This window comes from Lepisosteus oculatus, chromosome 2, assembly GCF_040954835.1.
Source record: "Lepisosteus oculatus isolate fLepOcu1 chromosome 2, fLepOcu1.hap2, whole genome shotgun sequence".
Classification (NCBI taxonomy): domain Eukaryota; kingdom Metazoa; phylum Chordata; class Actinopteri; order Semionotiformes; family Lepisosteidae; genus Lepisosteus; species Lepisosteus oculatus.
The window spans coordinates 11558377-11583034 of NC_090697.1; the positions used below are offsets into that span (position 1 = coordinate 11558377).

The 24658-nt window shown below is 45.9% G+C and overlaps 1 protein-coding gene across 5 annotated transcripts in view; it reads left to right on the forward strand.

Moving 5' to 3' along the window:
- The window catches only part of arid1b (AT-rich interactive domain 1B), a 237294-nt gene that overhangs the window by 199129 nt on the left and 13507 nt on the right, over positions 1–24658 (forward strand). For 4 of the 5 annotated variants that reach the window (XM_069197114.1, XM_069197131.1, XM_069197118.1 and 1 more), the window contains 7 exons: positions 2937–3064; positions 11211–11311; positions 13327–13485; positions 15746–15955; positions 16884–17088; positions 22353–22491; positions 23428–23600. In XM_069197114.1, coding sequence (XP_069053215.1) covers positions 2937–3064; positions 11211–11311; positions 13327–13485; positions 15746–15955; positions 16884–17088; positions 22353–22491; positions 23428–23600 — 1115 coding nt within the window. The remainder of the gene's footprint in view (positions 1–2936; positions 3065–11210; positions 11312–13326; positions 13486–15745; positions 15956–16883; positions 17089–22352; positions 22492–23427; positions 23601–24658) is intronic. The other variant, XM_069197127.1, reaches the window with a different exon arrangement.

The following is a 24658-nucleotide window of genomic DNA, read 5'->3' on the forward strand; positions in this document are numbered from 1 at the left end:
TCTGGGCTCAGAACTGGAAATGTTATGGGTTCATATGCCAAGCAGGGCCCTGCTGTGAAACCACTGAGCACAATGCTTTGCTCATATTGCTCATACGCAATACAATCCGCCACTATGTATATATTAATGAGTACATAGTAAATTGCTTTGGATTAAAGTGGCAGCCAAATTAATCATAATAATCCAGAGAGGAAGAGGACCCTATTCTGCAGCGGGGGCCTTGTTTCTTGTGAATGAGATGTGTGTGGATCCATTCTGTGGGATGAATTATCCACGTCTCACTTCAGTGACTCGCGGTCTGCGGATAACGGCACATCACAGCTCAGCTCTCATTCATGGTAACAGGTCTGGCGACCAGGACCATTCTGAAAGGGCAACGGCAGTGTCGAAGCGTGGCAGATTGTATTACCTTGCTGCCGGTCTTCAAACGCTTTAGGGGGATGATTCTCGGTTTATGTACAGTAATAAAAAAAAAGAAGCTGAAAAAAAAATCAACAAGCAGGGGATCAAAGCCCAGGAGAGCTGTGCCAGAAGGCGCCTTTTCTAACCATGTTAGGTTGGTTTTTAGGACCAGTAAATCTTCAGTCCCCTGAGCCTGATGTAATGTACATTTTCACAACCTGTGACATAACTGCCAGTGACACATCATCCATCACAGAGTAGATTTCCCCTTCAGCACATTACATGTCATGTTTTTTTAGTTGTTTGCTGAAAGCCGTTTACCAATTGGTTGGCTTTTGGCCCTTTTTATTTTCATACAGTTCCCTTCACCCTCCAGTGCAGTCCTGTTTAACTATTCATTTATTCATTGTCTTCCAGGGCATCGGTGGCACTTTTCAGTTCATACCGTTTGTTATACACTTTTGAAGTCTCCTGCTTTCCCTTGTTTATTCAAAGATTGAAGGTAACAGCAGGAAGCAGATCTCCCCACAAATGGAGTCCAGCTTAGCCTGGAGTCTCTTGCTCCTGTTTGACATCTGCCAGGCTCACGTGTAGCTGTCAGACTTTCAAAAAACAGCCGAAGCTCTGGTAAAAACAGGGATTTCGTCCCAGTGTTTCCATAGCAACAAAAATATAATCCCTTCCTGAAGTATGCTGTAATACCTGAACAGTTACTTCATGTGTATGTACACACCTTCATATAGAGTGTGTTTTAAATCATCGTAATGATATCTGTATGTGAAAATAAATATATGAAAATGAATGAAATGAATATATATGCACGTATGCACACCCACACCTGTATATACGCTATATGTACTTGTAAATCACATACGGAAAAAGAGCTTTGCACTGTCTGACCATTTCTTCTCCACTACTTGACCTGAATACTATTTTAATGCAAGTGAATGATCGATAATGACAGGTGAGACTGAACAAACAGTGTCCCTACAGAAAACATTTCCATGGTTCTCTGAAACAAGAGTGAATGATGCGTTATGTCCTTTCCGCCTTCGGAGTGAAGGGATGAGTTTTGTGTGAGGGGTGTACAAGTACAAAAAATCTTTTTTCATCATTCTAAGACATCCAGGTTTGTTCTGTATTGACTGGATCAATGCCAGTTATAGCTTTAAAGGAGGCAAAGAGCACAGGAGCTCTTTATGCCGATAATCTGAACCTGTCACTCCACAGAGCCCAGGTTAGAATTCTGAATTGAAAAGGCAACTACAGGTACCTCAAGTATGTGAAGCACAAAAGAAAAAATTACCTCCATCTGCAGCTGTTTCCTCAGAAGAGAACAGCAACAAAAGAGTTGCCTTTAAAGATATCCCACAGGGGGGCTTTCTTGTATATAATTTCACATTCTGTGAGAAATAAATACACAGTAACATTCCTTTTGCTCTGTGCCTTGAATGTTTCCAGTCCTGCACACAGTCGTGTGGGTATTCAGTGGTGCTAGAAAGTTTGTGAACCCTTTAGAACTTTCTGAATTTCTGCATAAATTTGACCTGAATTGTGATCAGATCTTAATCCAAGTCATAAAAATAAAGAGAAGCCAATAAACCAAATAACGCACAAAAGGATATACTCTTTCATTTATTTATTGATCAAAACGATCCAACATTAAATGTCATCTGTTGTGATCTTAGTGGCCAATCAAGGCTGGAGATGTCAGGTGAATGCTAGGTGTTGTGGTACAAGTCTGTGTTCGGGCTGTTCAGCAACTTTTTTTCCTCTAGGTCAGTGGTTCCCAATCCCCGGTCTTTGTGACCCACACACCTGCTGGTTTTCTCCCCACCCCACCTTCGTTAGGCAGCTGAAGCCTTACCCGATCTAAGAAGTTGCTTCCCTTGAATATGTGTATTCTGCCTCTAGTTACAGGTTTGGGGTTTTATTTCACTCGCAAAACACGATAGTTAAAATCCAGCCTGTTTAAGAGCTGGGAAACAAACGGCTCTAATGAACCTTCTTATAATGAACTCAAGGAAGGGTTTGATGGTGTAACCAGCAGCTGTGTGGGCCACCAGGACCACGATTGGGAACCACTGTATCAGGAGCCATCTGAGCCACGTTGTGAGCCCAGGGGTCTTCCACTGGCCTTTAACTAGAGCTGTCACAGCTAAATATGACAAAAAAAGGTAAATAAAATATCACTTCACATGAAATATTCCTGCCTTGTAGATTGGCTTCTGAGTTGAATATGACTGAATATTGGTCATGAGCTGTGCACTTTAAAAGCATTTTCTGGCTGCAGGAGAATCAATTGGACAGTTTTCTTTGTAGTGTTTTCAGAGTTTTCTAAATAAAAGCTGTCGAAAAAGCTGGCACTCGTTTGAAGCAGCAAAAGTGTGCCGTAATCCTGATTGTGAATAAAATCCGCCCTGACCACAGTATTGCTGTACTGTTTCAGTACTGTACTGTATTGATTCCTGTGAGTGTTTTGTCTTCGTGATGCTGTGCATTCAGTAACGGGTGTTTTCCTTTCTGGATTCTAGGCAGAGCAACTATTCCGGAATGAATCAAATGGGCATGATGGGCTCCAGCTCCCCTTACAGCCAGACAATGGGGAATAGTTCTGGAATGATGACATCACAGGGCCCGCCGTACAACACGCCCCCTTCAGGTAACTCGCAGTAACCCCCTACTTCAGAAACGAGCGCAGGTTGCATGGTGACACAGCTGGCATCACGAAACGAGACGGCACAAGGTTATACACGTTTCTCAGTTCCTCTCTGATCAGGCTGTTCATGGGGAGGAAGTTCAGTTTGACCAGCTGCAGAGAACGGAGGAGAACGGTTTGACCAACTGCAAAAGTATACGCATCTAGAAACGGGTTCCGTACTAAAGCCGTCTGAGCTTCGCCTTTCAGTGGGGGTGTTCTGTAGTTCTGGGTTTTGTTTGAATTTGAAGAGCATTAACTGGAAGCGAGCTGTTGATTCATGGGCTTCATCTGCCCTTTGGGAGAAGTCCTCGTTTTGAAATGTAAAGGCTTCCTTGCGTTATTGCTCAAAGGACTCGATCAATCCAGTGAGGGAATCTGGCATTTCCAAAGCATGGGTAGGCAGTGCTGGCTGTTCCCTGAGTACAACTGTTGCAGAGATGTCAAGTTTATTTAAGGTGTTCGCAAGCCCTTTGATTCATATGTTTTAAAAAGGATCAGTTTGTTTGGTAGATCTGTAGAAGTGTAATAAGTATTCACATGACAAGGTAAGTATAAACCTTAGTTTGGCTTTGGGTGGTCCTGTCCAAGCCTTCAAGTGAGGAATCTCACTTGAATTTTTGAGCTGAGCCTTGCAATGTTCACAGTGCTGCAAAGGTTTCTTTTTTCGCCCTTTGTAACTTAAACGTTTCTGAACGTGTCCTCCAGACTTGGATCATTCTTCCGCAGTGCATGGCGGTGTACCCCAACGTGTTCAACTCCTGCCAGTGGCAGCACATTTAGGTCTCAGCTGCTCAGATTCTAAACCAACACTACAGTGCAAGAGCATGCATATCAATGTGTTTTGGACTCCTTGCACTGGCTACCTGTGGGTTTCAGAATAGGGCTCAAAATCCAAAGGCTGCACTTCATGAGCTTTCTAAGGAAACATCAGATTCCTTAGAAAGAAATAATGTAAGACATTCTATAATGTAGATACAGCAGCACAGTTTGAGCTGCAGAAGAAAAGACGGTCTCTTTTAAGTTTAAGAATGCCAAGAGTTGTCTCTTTACAAGTCTGCTGAACGTTGCAGGACATTTTTATGCCTACATCAATAAAACCTGAAGAATGCAGCAGAGTATTGAGAGGAAAAGAAGCCCAACTGGGCTGCAAGATTCAGAGCCTGAGAACGAATTTCATTTTCCAGGCATAAATCCACCAGGTGGAAAACTGAGCTAGAAATATCAGAACAGACTAGCAGCAGGATAAAGTGAGCATAATGTTTAGATCCTTTCAAGTCAATGGGAGCAATGCTGCTATGTTGTCTTTTAACCTGCGCCAGAGGTAGCAATGAAGGAACAAGCAGCAGACAGTGTTGGAGTGCTGTGTTGGAGCCGAGGAAATCAGAACCCCTGTCAGAATACTCAGTGCGGGGCCATTATATAGACTGTGAATCATATTAATTCATGAATGTGCCATCATCAAAATTCAAAGGTAGGTCTTGTAAAAAGTCAAATCTCCTTTTTGCCTCTAAAAAACACACCAGAATCCGTTGTGTGAGAGACCATTGGTGTGGCTCAGTCGATGTGGAAAGGGCCCCCTACATTCTCAGAAACAAACCAAACTATCAGAAACCCTTCCTGTATTATCTGGCGCATGTTTCTGTGTGATTAGAGAGAACCTTTGCAATGTTAAGTTCAGTGTCATTATGTAGCAACAACATTGGTCAGCAATGTAAGCTTTCTAGTGGATGTTTACCCTTTTTTCAGAAGAGTAATCAAGGCTGATTTTTTATGATTTTTTATATATATTTTTTATATATATTTAAAAGGCCCATCCTCGGTTGTGTGAGAGACCATGATTCTCAAATTGCGTTTAAAAGCATTCAGGGTAACACAAGTGTTTGGAGTGAGAATTGGTTATTAAAAGAGAACAAGGTACAGTTAAGAGGTAAATGCTCATTATTAGGGTAATGTCACTAAAGGAGTACCACAGGGATCTGTACTAGGCTCATTATTAGGGTAATGTCACTAAAGGAGTACCACAGGGATCTGTACTAGGACCACTGCTCTTCCAAATTTGTATCACTGATCTAGATTATGGCATAGGTAGTAAACTAGTCAAGTTTGCCTATGCCTTCAAAAGAGGAAAAGAGTAAATCAAAAGCTGGGTAAACCCCTGGGAAAAATGCTTTTGAGGTGTCATAAAATATACAAACATATAATTTCAGCATTAAAAGTGATAATTGCATCATTCGTTTGCAAAAGGAAATAAAAAAGTAAGCGGGGAATATCAAACACTAGAACTGTCTACAGGGTCTATTGACAGAGAATTACTGGAGAAGTCAATTACTGGAGAATCAAAAAAATGAGATTGTCCGTTGTCAGATGATTTTCAGCCTTTCTTGGTTGAAGGAAAAAACTGCACTATCCATTCTGACATACATGTTTCCATGCAGAAGCAGAGGACTTTTAGGGTTTGGTTATGTTTGGTTGTCTGTCTCGATGAGGTGGGGAGTCCAGATTTCTGTATGCTTAGAGAAAGTTTTCCCTTTCTGTGTGTTGGAGGAGTTTAAAAATGAACATGCAGGGTTAGTTTTTCCAGGGTTTGGAACCATAGCAATTCCCTTGGGCTTTTTTTTATTTCAATACATTTTTTATGTCAACCAAGAAGAAACCAGAGGAGGCAGCTATTTCGGCAGAGATTCCTGGACAAAATTCAGGGCATCGTCCCTTTTGATGCCTTCAGAAATCCAAAGATTGGATCTTTGATTTCTGTCTTCTGGTTCTGCCATTTAGCCTTTAAGGCTCTGCACTATGGCTGCTGTCGCATCATCCAGGTGGGGCTGCACACTGGTGGTGGTGGAGGGGATCCCCATCACCTGTAAAGCGCTTTGGGTGGAGTGGCCAGAAACGCGCTGTATGAGTGTAAAGAATTTATTATTAACAGTAAAATGGACATTTGAAATGGAACTTCTACCAGGTGGAATAATTCCTAAACAAAAGAGCGTGTGCATTGTGGTGCAATGTAGGTATAGTTGACAGAAAAATGGAAACACCAAAGTAATGTAATTTAATAAGTCCTGTATGCACCGTAGCATACAGTACCATTGTCTGGAATTCTGCTGGAGGGATTCTTTCATTCTTCCATCAGTAAATTTAGTCGGCTCACTCCTGGTATTGATGAGGTGGTAAATGCTGTCTTGGGCATTGTTCCAGAATATCCCACATCATCAGATCCCACATCATCATATCTGGTGACTGAGAAGTAGAGTAGGGGAGTTTATTGCCATAAGTTCATGCACGTTGGAATTCTTATTTGTGCTGATCTCTCGGGACTTACACAGTACAACAGACAACACCACACAATGTAGACAGTACATTACAAACATAATCAATAATAACAACAGGGACAATAAATATGTAGTAGTGATAAAAAGACATGGTAGACCATGCAAGTGCGTAGTGCAGATGTTTATTGAATACTGAGGTATCGCAGTTAGCCGTTGAGGATGCGTGCTGCAGTAGGGTAGAAGTCTTGAGAGTAGGGTACTGTATTGATAAGATCTGTGTCTGGCTCATCCAGCCACTGGGCGACTGCATGTGCTCTGTGAATGAAGAGCATTGTCATCCAGGAAGACTCCCCTCCCCACATCATGGGGTGAAGATGATCACTCAGTACCATAACTCTGCGATTAGCATTTGCCGTCTGAGGGAATGGGTGCACTCACACTAGGCCCAGAGATCGCACCCCGCAACATTGCAGAACCACTAGAGCCCTTGACTGCAGAGGAGATCCAGAGTGGATCCAGACACTCGGGGCCATAGAGTTCTTAAGGTTGGCGCCACATGTGGACTCGCCCCTTTTCTCAAGAACGTGGTGAAGGGTGAGTCATCCGACCAGATCTCATATCTCCACTGCTCGGTGTTCAGTTGCCTGGGCTCTCCTCACCCTTGGTTTACTCAGTGTGCACTCCCAAGCGCAGTGAGTGGTTTGTTCCCCGCTGTCCAACTCTGGTGTCCCTCACTGTGGAGCTCCCTGTGGACCATCTTGGAATTAAACTGCCTGCTCACGCCAGAGCATGAAATTTACACTCGGTTGATCTGTTGTTGCTTGCCTGACCCTTCAGGCAATAATTCAGAATTCACTCACGAGCCACGCCTGTGTGGGAGCCCTTGCTTTCAGTATGCTTGGTGTCCCCGGTTTGCCCAGGTGTTTCCAGTTTTGTGTCCAGCATCTGTACCTCGGCAGTGTGCTCTTGAGTTTAATTCCTCCCCCCTCCTCTGCCTTCCGCTCTTCAGGAGAAATCTCTGCCTTCATAAATGTGCTTTTATAAGTGGAAAATGTTTTCATGCTGCTTCGCTAAGTTAGAGCAGGTTGCATGACATTTGAAAACATCAAATGAATTAGGCTGTCAGTTTTTTTTTTTAAATTCGAACTTGCTGCTTCTGGGGCTGTTAAAAAGCAATTAGTTTGACAGAGCGCTCCATTTGTACTGAAAATGGAAATTAAAAGAGACCAACCTTGGGACTGTGGCAGACACTCAAAGTTTTTTACATGTGATTAAAAGCATTTTAGAACCAGTTCCCTTAAGGTGATATTTCTCTGTGTACTTTTTCATACATTTTAGCTTATGCCTTAAATGTTTTTATGTTGCTCAAAAAAGACCTTTGATTTCTTCGAAACATTATTTTTTTTTCCACCCCAAAAAAAAACCCCTCAGTCTCACGCTATTCATAGAGGTTTATAGAGTAAAATGGATTTCACATCCAGGACCAACAAAGGGATTTGGTATTTTATGTATGGGGGATGAAAATGGCAGAACCTCGGAACGGCGAGAATCCTCCAGGAGAAGCCGTCCGTGCGACATCACGCCCGAGCGGAATTCGGGATTCTGACAGCGATGAGTCTGTCCTACCCTCGAGGGTGGGGACGGCGTCCCTTCACCAGAAACCGAGGGCAGGCACAGAAACGACCCGTGTGAGAGATTCAGGGTGGAAAGCAGACATGCCAGTGAAGCAGACAAGCGGGTCAGTCAAGAGACATACAGGTGCCTGGGAATCAAGGCCTAAGGAATACTTAGAAGTGAGAACAAAGAGTCGCGATATTATTGCCGGCATAGGGGATTGCAGTGTGGGTCGGACCTCCTGACAGGACTCCGGCTGACCATAGGGCTCATTTCGAAAGCGCGGCTTGGCTCGTCCTTGGAAGGCGGGATGGGACGGGAGAGCTCTGAGCAAACCCATGTGAGCCCCGAGAAAACATGCAGACTCCACCCAGAGGGGCCCCCCCACCGGCTGTAATCACAGCCAGAACCTGAGTGCCGTGCAGCAGCAGTGCTCACCACATGCCACCACTTTAACCATTATCTTTCTCTTTTTAAGGCATTTTGTCTTAATTGTGGTCCTCTGGGCCCCAGTCGTGACTGCCCTGTCATGATCGGATGTTATCACTTGTCTCAGATGTACTTTCTTCTGTAAGATCCTGATTTTCTTTCTGATGTGCAAATTTCACACACCTCTCTTTTGTCCCTGATTGTTAGCTGTAGGGTCTTACATGAAGAGCATTACTGTGCACATGACCCTGAATTCGCCCACAGTCACTTCGCACTGTTTAGCAGATCTGAAGCTACTTTCTGTGATCAGAATCACTTCCTACTGACTGAAGTCAATGTCTGTAATTTCATTGCACCAGAGGTTTTTAAATCATCCATGCTGCGTAGAGCCTCGTGTTCCAGTTATACTGCTCAGAACTGAAATGACTGTCTTCTATCAAAACACACTGCCATTGCAGCGGTGATAATTCAGAATTAAGACATCGACCAGCTCCTGAGTAAATGTTACATCCCTTGAGTCAAACTCCACTTGGGCTGCCTGTTTTAACCCCTTTTCCATTTTTAATTTATCCATCCATTTTCAGACAGCCGCTCGTCCTGGGATGGGCTGGGACACCATCATAGTCCACCCCAAGGCTCAAGGCAGGACTAAGGGCATGAATGCACTAGTCATCCATTAGGATGGAGAAGGGGACAGTTTAGAATACCCAGTCACACCCAGCAGGTATATCATGGGTGGAAACAAGACCGCTTAGAGATAAACATTGCGAAGGTAGGGGAACATGCGATCTCCACGCAGAATGTCTCTCAAGCTCAAATTAAAGCCAGGACCCCAAGACCTGTGAGGAAGAAGTACAGTATTAATCAGCACCCGATATTCCAGTATACCTCAATATTTCTTATCCAGCTGCTGGACACCCGGCTCTTCAGAACAGGTTTTGTTAAGTTCTACTGAAATCGGGGTAACGTGGTGGTGCAGGGGTTAGCTGTGCTGTTTTGCTGGGTTCTGGACTCAGGGCTCCAGATCTGTGAGTTAACAGCGCTCTCTGCCATGTTGATAATATTCATTCTTGATGTTAAAAATATGAATACCATCATTAATATGTCAGTATTTTAACTCACATCGTTTTGGGGTCCTTTTGACACTTAATAATATAGAGCATGATTCATTATGTAATTATATCGTAATATAGAATTGGTTTCGAAACATAAAACATTGGATCAGCCAAGTAAGCCACAAGCCCCATAGGGCGCGTGCAGAACCTCCATTTGCATTCCTCTGTGCTAAGCTCCAGGATGCGGTGTTATTTACCGTACACTTCGGTGTGTGTGCAGTTTTTAGGCGCATTTTGAAAACAATGGAAGCTGTGCTGTGCTGGGATTTTGTATTCGGGGGTTTTTGGTTTCAGTTTTGCTACCGCCTTGCAGAACAGGTGCCGAATGGCAAGCAGGCATTGCTTTAAAGTTATAAATAGCCCCGAAACTGGCAGCCGGCACGCGGCCCTCGCAGTGATTCACGAGGCGCCCTGGGTTCTTGGCATCCCGCGCTGCAGTAACCCAGGACGATGCCGAAGATATTAGCAAATTAGCTCTGCGCGGCCTGCCAGCTAATTCGCAGGAGTCCCGCGCACGCTCGCCGCTGTAATTAAAACTAATCATTTTGTAAAACATGTTAATACACGGGTAGGGGAAATCAGCTTTTTATTGTGGACATTCTGCGGAGTTGGAGGATCATTTGACTGCAGGCGCATGAGACCCCTGGGAGACCAACAGCTTTGCCATTAATGGCAGAGCGCTCTCCCTGAAATTGGCTGGAGCGCCGGCTGTGCCCGTCCGCGGGAAAATGAGCCTTTCAGAGGTCCCCTTCAGGAGTCGGTGTAGCCTGACAGATATCCTTGTCCCCTCCGTGATAGCGCTTCTCTCCCACTCCGGCTGCTGCAGGAAGGATTTCAGTAGTCTTTACCACTCAGGGGCTGCTTGCGCTGCTTTTTTTTGAATTGAAGGTTTCAGGGGGGGCACAGTGGCGCAGTGGTTGGCGCTGCTGCCTCGCAGCTCTGGGGCCCTGGGTTGAATTCTGGACCTCGGGTCCTGTCTGTGTGGAGTTTGCATGTTCTCCCCAGGCTCACATGGGTTTTCCTCCCACAGTCCAAAGACATGCTGGTATGTTAATCGACGTCTGGGGAGAGCCGGCCCTGGTGCAAGTGCGAGTCTGTTTGTGTCTGTACAGTGTGGGCCCTGTGATGGACTGGCGTCCTGTCCAGGGCGTGCCCTGCCTTGTGCCTGTTGCATGATGGGGCAGGCTCTGGCTCCCCCGTGACCCTGTATCGGATAAGGTGGTTAGGCTTAGAAAGTGGCTGGATAGAAGGGTTTCAGAGGAGGCTGAATTGCGGTGTAAGAAACGAAAGAAAATTTGTGTTGCGCAGGAATTTCATTCAGGAAGTGTTGGACAAAAAGTCAAGGAAATTAAAGAGCAATACAGACTTGTTGATTGCCCGATAAATGTGTGTGTCCTTGTCACTTGTCTCATTGTCGCTATACAGTAACTGCGTCTTTGCCACGATGGAGAAGATAGGGCTGTTTTTAACGAGGTTCTGCTAGAATAAAGGAAGTTGTACTGTTGGAAAAATGACAAACGTTTCTCAGTCACAAACCCCAAAGTCCCACTCATGAGATTTTTCAACAAGTGGAACAAGTGGCCCTGGTGTGACGAGACTTCTGTGTGTGGTGTCGTCTCGCTGTTCTAAGGGAACTCCTCAACCCTGTCTTCTCCTCTTCTCCCTGTCTGTTTTTCGCAGGGCCCATGAGTGTGGCTGGGGACATGATGATGGCTGGCGACACAAAGCTGAAAGGAGATACAAAAGAGGAGAGCATTCCTGCCCCAGAGCCCAAGGCCAAGGTATCTGCCCCCAAGCATGCAGTCCTGTTTGACCCTGTAGGCAGTGCCTTTCCCCTACTTGTTCTGTCTCTGCTCTCCTATGTCTTGTCCTTTTCTTTTAAGCATCCTAACCTCAGAAATGGAAGCCTGCACATTTGCTCATGCAAGGTCTTCTGGCGAGGCTGACACACAAAGATCAGGTGGCAGGTGCTCATTCTACTGTTATTCTAGAGGAAGTTCTTTTTCTCGACTGTAGCATCAGATTTTCTTACGTGCTTAAGAGAGCAATGCCAAACCTGTTGCAAAAACTCTGATGATAACGCCACATGCTCAGGATCCCGTTTATTAAGATTCCTCTCAGTGCAGTTAAGAAATCCATGTGACTATCAAAGGACAGCGATAGCAGGAGTTTGTCAGGAGGAGCAGGATGGTCTTGGATGATTTCTCTGGCCAGCTGTTCAGGTATATCTGCCATCGTGGTGACCAGGAATAGCAACAAAAATAGAGCAGGTCTGTCAGTCTTTCATTAACTGGTGACAGGATAAGGCACTCGACATTAAAATAACCTTATCTGCAGCATAACAAAGTACTGTGAGGAGTGGAGTTTTACATTTCTGGTATAGCTTCCTTATGGTAAGGATCAAAGCAACATGAAACCTATCCCAGCAGACATAGGGCAAAAAGCAGTACTACGCCAGATACCAGTCTGTCATAGGTCAAAATAGCAAAATACCACATTTAAAATCTTTGTTTTATGTATAATGGTACTACTGTGTGACATTTTAGTTTGATTTGATTTGGTTGCACCAACGCAGCATTTTGTCTTCAGTGTAGTGTCCTAAGTGATAAAAGTATCATCTCAATCCGGATCTGTCAGACTGGCTGAAAAGTCAGTGAACAGTCTGAAGGAGCCTGTGCTTTAGGGCTCTCATTTAATCTGGTGTTTTTGTGACTCTCAGTCTCCGTTTTTATGCAGCGACATATCTGTTGTTAGTCATGTTCACCTGCACACCATTTTAAACCCTCTCACGTGTTCATGGAGTCTGCCCCGTACAGTGGGGATGTTGTTGCTGTTGTTTAGTTGTGAGAAAGAATGTTACACACTCCTGTTGTCAGTGCCTACTGGTGGATGTCATTTTTAATTTATTTTTTTTGCTTGCATGCCCATCTTCCATATTCCTCTTTCACCCCCCGTCTTCCATTTCAGAACGTGGATCTGAAAGTTACTAGTTCTGGCAGCATCCGTTCTTGCTCTTTCACTCTTTAACCCCAGCGAGGCGAGTGGGGGCGTGGGCTCGGTGGCAGCGAACTCAGGCTGGCGCCTGCACGAACGGGCACTGGGCATTGCCTTTCCGCTTCAGTTCCATGTTGTGTTTTGCCTGCCGCAGTGTGCTTCCTGTTGCCCTGGCTACCGTAGCAGCAAGGCCTGCTGTTTTGCTTGCTGACATCAGTCTCATCCCAAGGTCAAGAGCTTGTGTCCTGCAGGGGTGTAGTTCCTGCTTGGCATCCCATGTTAGTTTCAAACTCAGCATGGTAGCTTATTGACCTCCGCATCTGCGCAGCACTCCCAGTTTTTTTTGTTTGTTTTTGTTCATTTTTTCCACTTTCCTTACGAATAACAGCAGTTCGTGTAATTTAGAGATGCAAGACAGTCAAACCTGCTTGAAAGACCAGCGGAGCCAGAAGTCCGGGGCTTCTCCCTGGAGAAACGGGCCGAATAGCCTCCTGCTCTTCCGAATCAGCAGGAGCAAATTAATTGCGCCACCTGCCTGGGCGTCTCGCCGCGTGACTCGGCGCGCTCCGTACGCGAGAGTCTCCGCGTGCCAAGCAGAGGGTTCGATACTTTTTTCAAAAAAAAATCAGGCTCTAGCGAAAACTGAGAGTCCGCCCCGCCACGCGGAGGTCTTTGGAGGGCAGGTTTTGCTGTCGACGTGGAGATTTTATTCGTGAATATTTTTATTTATTTTTTAACCGCCGCTAACGATGATCAACCTGTGTCCCTCGCTGGTCCTGTTCTTTTATATTCTCCATCACAGGATAGCTACAGCTCTCAGTGTATTTCCCAGCCTCCCACTCCCGGGACCCTGCCAGTCCCTTCCCCCCTGTCCCCCAGCCCTGCTAGTCTCTCCTCTTATCAGGGAGATGACAGTGATAGCATTAGCAGCCCCGCCTGGCCAAAGACTCCATCAAGCCCTGTAAGTGGCTCACCTTCTTTACTTCTTGATATTTTTGTAGCTTGCTTGTCTGTGACTTGTTTTTTTTTTCTTTTTTTAAATTATTATTATTTTTATTTATTCTTATTATAACTCAGGTGTTCTGTCCAGTGTGCCAAAGACTTTCTCATTAAGACAGCCGCAGGCAGGGGAAAAAACAAATGGCCGCACAGATTCAGTCCCGTTGAGTGTCAAGCCCGGTGAGAATCAAGGAAGGCAAACGCAGAAAGGATGATATGCGAGCGCAATTAAGAGCGCTTCCCCCCATTTAGCGGGAGTGCGGTGCCTTTGCCCTCAGTATGCTGGGGCTACAGCTCAGGTGGTCTCGCCGGTCCTGCAGTCAATTTGTGGTCACCCGTGAATCAAGGTTTTGCGTCGATTGGCCTAATGGAGGTCAGCAGGCGCGGTGCAGATGTCGATACGCTAATTGTATTATACAGACCAGTTGGTGGTTGGTGGAGGGGGGTCCCAGAGTGGTGGTCTGGGAGTCTTGTCACAACAGATCTCCACTGGTTGTGATGAACCTGATGGCGCAGTGTCCTTTCTCTGGGACCTCACTGGCACCTGCTTCAGAAAGGCCTGGGTCACTCTCTGTGGGTGAATTTGAGGGTGAAGTTGTTGCCATTGTGAGTGGTGAATTTCTTTTGATGTTCCGTATGCTTGGTCGTGTTGCAGAGTAAATGGGGACATGTATACCAGTTGGAGGTTCCTCAGAAGGGGGGGTGATAATTATGTACTTGTATCCAGTTTCCACTCACTACAACCCAACGGATCTCTCCAGAATGAACAGTGAAACACAGACCAAGGGGCACAAGTGGGAACTACGTTAAAAAGTGCATTTCAAACCAAGAACAGGAGGCACTTCTTCACACAAACGATTGTGGGAGTATGTCCTCCTGCTATTTGTAACAGTTATTATGTTCTTATGCAGTTGGATAGATCAGATATCTGTTTTTTTTTTCCTTCTGGTTTGAAAATGAGATCTTTCCTATGCTGCAGACTAACCCCTTTGAAACCTTTGAAGTGAAAGTGCAATTTCAGTGATGCTCCACCTGGAGAGTATTGTATTAATGCTGCGTTGGGTTCTTTGTAATTATGCATAATCTAACTGTGATGTTTTAGACATTGAAATGGGAGTAGCACAAGTGCACTAGAAAGTACAATATCCTCAGAAGAAACAATCTCTTAGGACTTCCAGCACTGAATTCCAGTACCTTTCTGATCAGAGAACAAAGCTGCCGCTGTAATCTGAGAAGGCAACCGTTGAATAATGAGGACCTGGGCAAAATACTTTAGCGGACTTGCAAATATGCTCACGTGTGTTAATGAGAAAGTCCTTCCTGTTCATGTTGACATCTGTATTGAACTGTATGTGGCTGTTATTTGTGTCTTCAATGGAGAAAATGGCATGCTGTGTAGTTAACTGATCATTCAGTTTAAAGAATAATGTTGAGAATACCTCATTTTAACATTCAGTGACGTCTTAAAACCGTGAACACATTTGGTAATCACTAAGTAAATTGATGAGCCTGTTTCCTTCACTAGAACTACAGCCTATCTCACAGTTTAGCAGGTCTCTCTTGTTGGTTTAAAACTATATCTTGCTTCAGGCCGTTGGTCCACTCACATTATTCTTGACCTGATGTAGACTGAAAAACAAGATAAAAAAACTTTTTTGACTCATTTGTTTACGTTTATCGGCTGTTTTTTGGTAAATCCCTTACCTACAGTACATCAAAAATATTTCTCGACAAACCAGTTCCAGTCAGTTGCCTTTAAAACCCTCTAAGTTAGCTTGCCCAACTGATTGATTCTGTGAGGTAGTCGCAAATATGTTTGTAGTAAAATGTATGCCATTTAATCCAGTGGAGTGAGTGTGTTGGTACAGATACTGTGGTATGCAGATATATCAAAATTTGTCTGACTAGGGGCCTGGGGCCGCTCTGTTAATGTTTGAGGCAGGCCTCATGGTAGTTCCTGTTAGGACCTGAATTTTCCTCAGTGAAGAAACTTTACCTTCGCACCAAAGGGAAGAGCTGCTGTTCTACCAGCCTAGGAATAATTGTGCTAAAATGCCTTTCTGAGGCGTAGTCCTTCCGAATTTACGCTGAATAGCGGGGGGAATGCAAAGAACTAGTAACCTTCATTTCTGCCAGTATTCCAGTAGCTCTTGGCCAGAGCTGCTGGCCGCTGGCCGCTGGCCTCGCCTACCTCCCCTTTTCACTGCGCTGTCTTCCGGCAGAAGTCCAGCTCTTCCACCGTGACGAGCGAGAAGATCACCAAGCTGTACGAGATGGGCAACGAGCCCGAGCGCAAGATGTGGGTGGACCGCTACCTGTCCTTCATGGAGGAACGGGGCACACCCGTGCCCAACCTGCCTGCCGTGGGCAAGAAGCCCCTGGACCTCTGCAGGCTCTACATGTCTGTCAAGGACATTGGGGGGCTCGCCCAGGTGAGCCCTGAAAATAATAGTACTTATATAGCGCCTTTCTGGATACTCCACTCAAAGCGCTTTACAGGTGATGGGGACTCCCCTCCACCACCACCAGTGTGCAGCCCCCACCTGGATGATGCGACGGCAACCATAGTGCACCAGTACTCTCACCACACACCAGCTCTCAGTGGGGAGGAGAGCAGAGGGATGAAGCCCGTTCTGCACGGGCCCTCAGTGACCCCCAGGTGGTGTCCTGATGTTCTGCTGACCCCTAGTCATGTAGGGGACCAGTGCTGACCTGGCTTGGCCTTTGCCATTGACAGCACTTGAAGTGTACCAAGGGTAATGTCGTAAAATCAAGCTAACTGATCAGGCCATGTAGCGCAAGAAAAAGCTCACTCAAGCAGCTCCCCCGGCTTTTAAAAATGGCATTTTATACTGCTTGTACCGAGGCACGTTGGCTGTTTCACATTGGAAAATCTGTACTTGACACATTTTACTATTGTGGGGAGTTGTGATGATAGTTAATAAACCCCAGAATTGCTGTCAATGCACCGTGGAACTACGTAGATGAGGTAGTAAGCAAAAGAGATAAACTAATGAATAAAACCAAAAGGTCTGTGCCTACCCCTGGCGTCCTGGCCAAATTTCCCATTGGCCCTTACCAATCATGGCCTCCTAATAATCCCCATCTCTGAACTGGCTTCGTCACTCTGCTCTCCTCCCCACTGAGAGCTGGTGTGTGGTGAGTGTACTGGTGCACTATGGCTGCCGTCGCATCATCCAGGTGGGGCTGCACACTGGTGGTGGTGAAGGGGAGTCCCCTTACCTGTAAAGTGTCCAGAAAAGCACAATATAAGTGTAAGCAATTATTAATATTATTACATCCTGCGTGTTTGAAAGTGCCCGTATGATCAGGATTGTGTGTGTGTTTTACCCATGGCAGGTGAATAAAAACAAGAAGTGGCGTGAGCTGTCCACCAATCTCAATGTTGGGACCTCCAGCAGCTCAGCCAGCTCCCTGAAGAAACAGTACATCCAGTATCTGTTTGCCTTTGAATGTAAAGTGGAGCGCGGAGAGGAGCCCCCTCCTGAAATCTTCGCCATGGGAGACAACAAGAAACAAGCCAAGATCCAGCCGCCATCTCCTGGTGCGTAGTGGTATTGCGCCTCTCCCACGGTGAAAAATGACGTTTCGGTTCCGAGTAGCACACCAGAGTCCCTGTTACAGACACAACTCGCAACACACAAACACTCTCTCCCTGGTCCTGCCGTCACTGTGACTCCTGACCTGCTCTGGAGTGTGCCTCATTAGTGGTTTGTGTTTGACGTGTGTTATTACAGATAAGAAAAAAATACCAAAGACGTGCTGATTCAGAGCTTTGTGGCTTCAGTGTACCTATATAGCATTAACGCTCTACCAGTGTGTCAGAAGAAAGGGTTTAGCTCTAGCTACTGTGTAGTCCTCAGCTCATTTCTGTCTAGGATTCTGAGAATTTCTAACTTGGCACTTTAAATGTGTGCGATTAAGATGTCATTTGCTGTTTGATTTTTTTTGTTTTCTATTGTTTATTTGGGATTTTGGGATACGTGAAAAAAAAGGTTGCTGTACCATTGCCAGTGGAGTTCAGTTCTAATATGTGCTGCCTTGTTTTGCCTGCTTCTGGGTGTGTAAGCTTTATAAGTCTGAATAGGCCGCACGTGTAACATAATGATTTCTTAATAACCGTTAAGATTCTTGGTCTAGCAGAGTTTGACTTACAGAGGTACAACACGGATATGGAGACTTTTTTCTATTGAAACAGACTTGCTATGACACTTAAAATAAATACAAAGATAGCAGACCTCATGAGAACATTCGTTTCGGCCCATTGAGCTCACCTGGTTGCTATTAGGTTTGAAAGAAAACAGGGCATCAACGCCGACTACATGGCTGTGGAGCTGTGAAGCCCAACCTTCAGCACGCAGCTGCGAGATTTACGTTTGGGCGGGAAAAGCACAGCGTTCCTGTGCAATGTTCTCTTTTGCTGATTTACCAGGAACATTACAAATATTTTGCCACTGTTCCGTACAAAGGGTCTGTTACGGGATTAAGCAGTGTACAGTTTCAGGAATTTCGTTCCACCGCCTTCTCTTTCCTGCGAGGTAAGACTGTGACATTGCCTGGGTGTTGCAGCTGGAACCCGTCAAGCTAAGTTGCTATTGTTGCGTCTCTGCTCCCAGAAAGGCGTGTAATCTCCCTGGTGATGGGGATTTTCACAACAGGCCCCGAGCCAGGGCTCCTGGCCCCATTAGTAGGCCCCAGCAGGCCCAAGTGTGCCGGGGGCCCCAGGTTGTAGACGCAGGAGGCAGAGCAGGAGCGCGTTGTGTGACGTGGCAGAGAGGCAGCTGGAAACAAGGGCACAGTATGGCTCCCGTGGCTGACGCAAAACCACCTCAAAGACTGGTGGCGTCTAGAACGTTTGACGCGACATTCATCAGAAGCAAGGAAATGCGTTTAATCGCCGATGAAGCGGACGTGCGCCTTGTTTATTTCTGACCGTGACATATATAGGATCCCCCCCCCCCCCCACAGCTCCACTGCCGTCAAATTGTGTAGGAAAAACTCGTTGTTTCTCAGGAGATGTGATGTGCCCCATCGTACACAATGCCCCATAAATAGAAAATCAAATTTCCACAGACTAAGAAGACAAAACCACGCCTCTGTAGAAGCACTCATTTGATTAACCCAAGCCCTCGCAAAAGGTAGGACAAGCTAGCAGCAGGAGTGCGTAATGACGACAGTAATCTGAATGGAGCAGGAGCACAGCTGCCAGAGGAAGACTCGGAGCGGAACCGGGAATGTTTTGCACTGCGGAACCACGGAACCCAGTGAATTCTGGCCGTGCTTTGTGATCGGGCCGTTTGTGAACGTGTTTTGTAGGAGTGAAGGTGTTAAGGTCTTAAGAAGGAGCTCCGGACGTGTTACTGAAAGGTTAAGGCTCAAATCCCGAGTGAGAGGCAGCTTGTAAAAGAAAGGTACTTCATCCAGATCTCTGGATACCATTGTCAGTTTCTTTGGATAAAACCATCAGCCAGAATTATTCACATTATGGTGCATAAATTGTGTATACACGATAATAACGGTAAGAACATGACATCCATTTCCTGGATCTTTTCGTCCCAAAGTGTCTTTTAGATGTGTACAACATTATGCACAACAATGTTGGAATTCTGGAATTAAATTCTGCAAATGAAATTTTTGGCTCCCTTTTGTTGTGTGGTGGATTTTGAGTCCAGACTGCAGCCGTGACATAGAATTCGATTACCTTCGATTTTCATACAGAACCAATTATCTTCAGCACTGAAATGTTGTTAGTTTGTTCCTTTTTGACGTGATCCCCTAAAATCGTGGAAGCAGTTCCTGTACGTATGGTTGTACCTTCAGTTCAACAGTGTCCCTTCGCAGTTTGCTCTGAGCCTGCTAGTTTTTCTAAGGCATTTCAAGATTATTTTAAGAAAGCAAGAAAAGCTCTACAAGAAACGGACGAAAGGCTATTTATGTGAAACCATGTTAACTCCAGGAGCTGCTGCAGGTTCCTGTTGATCGGAAACACCGTGCTGGTGGTACAGAGGGCATGCAGCCACGCCATGGACCAGGTCTGATGCTGGAGACACGATCAGTGTTTGCTGTCACACCCAGCTGGCGTGGTTTGTTTCTTTTCAAAGGGCTTGAAGGAGCTGCCCACCTGCTTTGCCTGCGCAAGTGCTCCGTTGTGAAGTGGGAGAGGAAAAATACCCCTTTCATTTTTTTCTGAGAGCTGCCCTGACGGCAAAGGCCGGGGGGGGAGGCCGCGCGCGGTCAGCAGGCCCCCCGCCTCGTGCGAGACGCGCGCTCAAATGATGAGCAGGGGAAGCGAGGCGGTATCCTCACAGCGCAGGCCTGTCTGCCTAATCAGCCTGTCTGTATCCCACAACCCATCCATCTCCACTCGCAGGTGGCTGCCTGGAGGGCTATTTATAGCTGACAGGTGATGATGTCACAGAGAGCTGTCATGTAGCCAGGAGGGGGAATCCCCAGAGGAAGATTAATGGGGGAGGAGTCTGGGATATAAACACAAGTGACCTCCATTCGACCTCCATTCACAGCGGACCAGCGCGGCAGCTTTTTTTTTTTTTAAATGTAGAGTTGAGGGCACTTGAGTTCACGCTGTGTAAATGTTCTTCCCGCGGTGGCGTCTGACTGTGTGTGTAGTTTGAAGTATGTGAATGCACTTAACCTCCAGTAACCTTTTTATTGTTTACTTTCGAGTTGACACGTGTAGCTCCTGGCAGTGGAGTTGGGGATATCCTTGAAAGAGAATCCCGAGCCTGTTATGAGACTGACTTCAATCGGCTCTGGCTCTCTAACAGAAGGGCCATTTTAAATCATTTAAACTCAGTATAAATATTAGTATGCGATATTTACATATTTTAATCTAGGGTGTAACTACACAGCCCAGGGAGGTTTAGGAAATGACGTGAACTGCCGAGGTAGTGTTTAATATCGCTCATTGTTCCCATCCAGGCTGGTGAACTAACACAGATATTATTGCACTCGTTATTCTACAGTACCTGTCTGTTCTCTTCACATAAAGCCTTTGGGCAGCAGGGTTGTCACCTTGTAGGCTGATCTCATCCGGGAGACCTCTGAGCTCCAGGACTGGAGGTGACAGCTTCAGGGAAACTCCCATCTTTGGGTGAAATGTTAAAACAAACTTGTTCCGTTCAGCGATTTGCTCGGCAAAGATCCCGTTGCACCGTAGGGGTGTTAAGCTTAGTGTCCTGGCTAAATTCCTCTCCTGGCTGATCCATTGTGGCCTTCCCAGAGTGCCCCCTTTAACCTTCAACAAGTGAAGCAATTGGTCACTTCTCCAGCTCGTCCGCTGTGCACTGGGGCAGCTTTGTGTTCCCCAGGTGGGTGCTTAGGAAAAACAGCTGGATGAATGCAAGTTTGTGTTATTAATAATGTGCTTTTGCCAAGCAGCTCAAATCCTTTCCAGTTACTAGACGAGAACTATTTTACTCTGTTTTCATTCATAGAACATAAAAGGCTTTTTGGATTTTTATTGTATTGTAATTATGGGTTTTTAAATAACGCTACGGCCATGGCATTTGTTATGCTTCCAAATAGAATTAATATGGCTGTGCTAAATGTACTGTGTAGTGTACATACATTAGGCTCCAAGATGTGCCAACAATAATACAATATATGTATAGGCCAAAACACAGTGTTTAAACCTCTTGCAACAATGGCTCCCTTTTAAATTCTTGCTGACTGTTGCAAGAATCTCATTCAGCTGTTTCTTGAAAGCAGCCAGGGTGTCAGCTTCAACCACATGGCTCCAAAGTTTGTTCCATGCTATGATTCACAGAAGCACATTTCTTTAAACTCCGCTTTCAGTGAGCCATACAGTCAGTATCGGATACTGTGGAATGTGATTAGGCTCTGCTTTGTTTTGCCGGTCTTTAAGGTGTTGTGCAAAAACCTTTGCAAAATCCATTTCTGGATTATTTCCAACACCAGTTTGTGCTTTTCATGCAGCGTGTCTGTAGTCAGTGTAAGGAGGTACAGTAGTTTAGTAAATGATTCCTATGCGTATTTTTTCTAGACCTGGAAGTGCCCTCCAGCTTAGTTTCTTAAATGAGCTCTCTTAAGGAAGTTTAGAGAATGAAATTAAAAAACAAGCTTCAATAGCTGCTGAAACGTCTCTGGTGGCTGTTGAAAGTTTCATGATTCCATTATGTTGCTCCCCCAGTGCTTGTTCTTTCTAAGTATTCGGAGGTTTCACGCCTTAGGCTCTCTGCCTTCTACAATTATGGGCTCCATTATTCAGAAATGTTAAGAAAAACAGGCTCTCCTTCATATTCTTAGATGTTTTTTAAGGTCTCTGATTTCAGATGAGGAAATCTGGGGACCACCGGGGTCCTTGAATTTTTGCAACATGTCTCCAAATTGTCCTCCCGCGCCTGAAAGACCCAGATCTCTCCTCAGAGCCGCTGCCTTGTCTTTCTCACAGACACTCTCTCCAAGGTGCAGACGTGGTCTGTCGAGGTGACGTTTGTAGGAAATGAGTTGGTTTCAGAAGCAGCAATCCCCAGAGTGCTGAAGGGGGAAGGAATACTCCGGGAGTTTGTTGTGTAGTGCGGAACGAGCTGGCCAGCCATGTTGTCGAAGCCGATTCCCTGGGTTCTTTTCAAAATTGTCTAGAAGCGATCCTTGGGTCACTTAAATACTAAATTCCAAAATGGCTATAGGGACCGAGAGCCTTGTGTTCATGAAGATTGATATTAGCGGCACTGTTCTGCTTTGGCCTGGCTTCGGCGCCAGGCAGGACCTCGGAAGATCCCCTGCGTTTCAGCTCCCGTCAAGCCCTGCGTCTCTCTTCCCTCCTAGCCAACTCGGGGTCTCTGCAAGGCCCCCAGACCCCCCAGTCGAGCAGCAGCAGCTCCGTGGCGGAGATGCCGGGGGATCTGAAGCCCCCCACACCGGCCTCCACGCCTCACGCGCCCATGACGTCCCTGCAGGGCGGCAGGTAACTCGTCCGGCTGCGGTCCACCCTCTGCTGACCATGGTGGACAAGTGAAACTGTAACCATGCTTGCAGCAGCGCACGCCCGGGACAATACCCAACCCCAAGCTTTCACCTCTGGGGAGAGGATAGTCGGGGAGCTGTTCTACAGCAGTGAGATGGCCATGTTTTCTAAATTTGCTCCCGTCATCTTTTATTGGCACGGACATGTGACGTGAGTGTATCCCAGTTTAGGCACATTGATAGTTGTTCAACAGCAAGAGCATTTAAGTCCAAAGGTACTTAACATTGTAACCCTTTCTGGAGATTAATATGGATTGGCTAGGCTGTTCCAAAACTCAGTAGCTTTTTCTCCCCCCATTTGGAACAGAAAACCAGGTGAGGGAAAACAGACAAATAGCCACAGCAGCAGCAGCGGCTTGGTTGTTCTGTATACCTCGTTTAGAAATGGAAAACAGTCGTCTTTGCGCAAAGCATTTATTTGATACCTGATGTGCTGCATTGGTGGTCTTGTGGCCCGTTCCTAAAACTGCCATCTTGGCTGTGTGCCGGGAGAGACTGTCACACCCGACGGCCGCGTTGAGGCAGGACTTAGAAAGCTCAAGGGGTGAAAGTGGAGAGAGAAAGAAAACCCTCCCCGGATGCTTCCTCTGTTTCGAGCGCATCCCAGAAATATTTTTTGGTCGCCGTTTGATACCATTGTTTCGTTCTGACAACATTCAGTTCTTTGTCTGAAAAAACAAAATTAGCTGTCCAGAAAGAGACATTTGTCCGAACAGCTCAGCGGCGTAGAGGACCCGAATCTTTCAAATGCAGGGCGGAGATGAAGAGAAGGGGGAGAAGGTGCCGGACGGTCCAGTTTCTCCTTTGAGTGGCCGAGGCCGTCCCGAGACTCGAGACTGAGGCCTGACGGCGCGGCCTTGCCTTTGTGTTTGCCTAGGAACAGCGGAGTGAGCGTGCAAGACCTCTTCTCGGACATCGGCGACCCTGCCTTCCAGAAGCAGAACTCCATGGCGCCCGGCGCCCCGTTCCAGCAGGGCATGAACATGCCGGAGGTGATGATGAGGATGCAGTTTGAGGCCAACAAGGACCCTTTCGGCGGCATGAGGAAAGGCAAGTCTGTCTGGCTCGTGGGGCAGCTGGTGCTGACTGTAAAGGGCTTGAGCCTTATCCTGCTCCGCAGATGCTGTAAGACGTTCAGACCTGCCAGTCCTCAGTTATAAACTCATGAGATGATCGTTGCTTTTAGGCATTTAGAACCAAGAACAGACAGCGCATCATCTTATTACTGAAAACCACACAGTGGGCCTCTTTATTTATGGTGAGGTTTTAGTATGGTTGATCTGCTTTTGATGTCATTAATAAAATACAATTTTAACATCAGTCTCTTATTGGAGTGCCTGGCTTTCTCTCATTCTGAACAGATGATTCTGACGGAGAGAAACTGTGGTTTTCTGTGGGTTTTCCAAAGTTAGGGAAGAGAAGGAACAGTTTGTCCGGAGAGATGAGTCACAGTAACCATAGAGCCATGTGAGTCGAGGAGGCATCTGAGTCGGGAGCCTGCTAGTGATCGAGATGATGCTGCCATCTGGTGGAGGCAGCAGTTTTGGGCTATAATATTTTGCGGTAATTTGTCTACAATTGCGTTGTGCTTCCTGGCCCGTACAACTACTGCACGAGCCCATACGACATACATGAAGTAATGACAGTTTTATTTTTTATTGGAGACCCAATGGGGTGGAGGTGGGAAGGGTATTTACTGTATTCCCATTGTTTTAGAAATGAATGTTTTCAAAACACATCTGTGCCTATAAAAAGCTGTAAAAAAGAAACACTGAACAAAAAATACATTCATGGGAGGTAAAACTGTTTCTAACTGTAATAAGAGGTACCCTGAGCCTATGGTAAAAGGCTGTGACATACTGTAGTCTCTCTTACAGTCGTTCCTGTGGAGTAAAGGGGCACGCACTGTCTCCTCTGGTTGAAGATCTCATGACAATTACTAACCTAACAAGAACTAATCATATATTTTAGGGCTATACAATTACTCTTCAGCCTGGAGGAGGAAATGTGGCTTCCAGAAGAAGAGTGGGACAGAGATGCCAATATCGGTCTAGGCCAATATAATCTCTCTGTTATGCAATTGAAAGTTCCATCTGACCCATTATAAA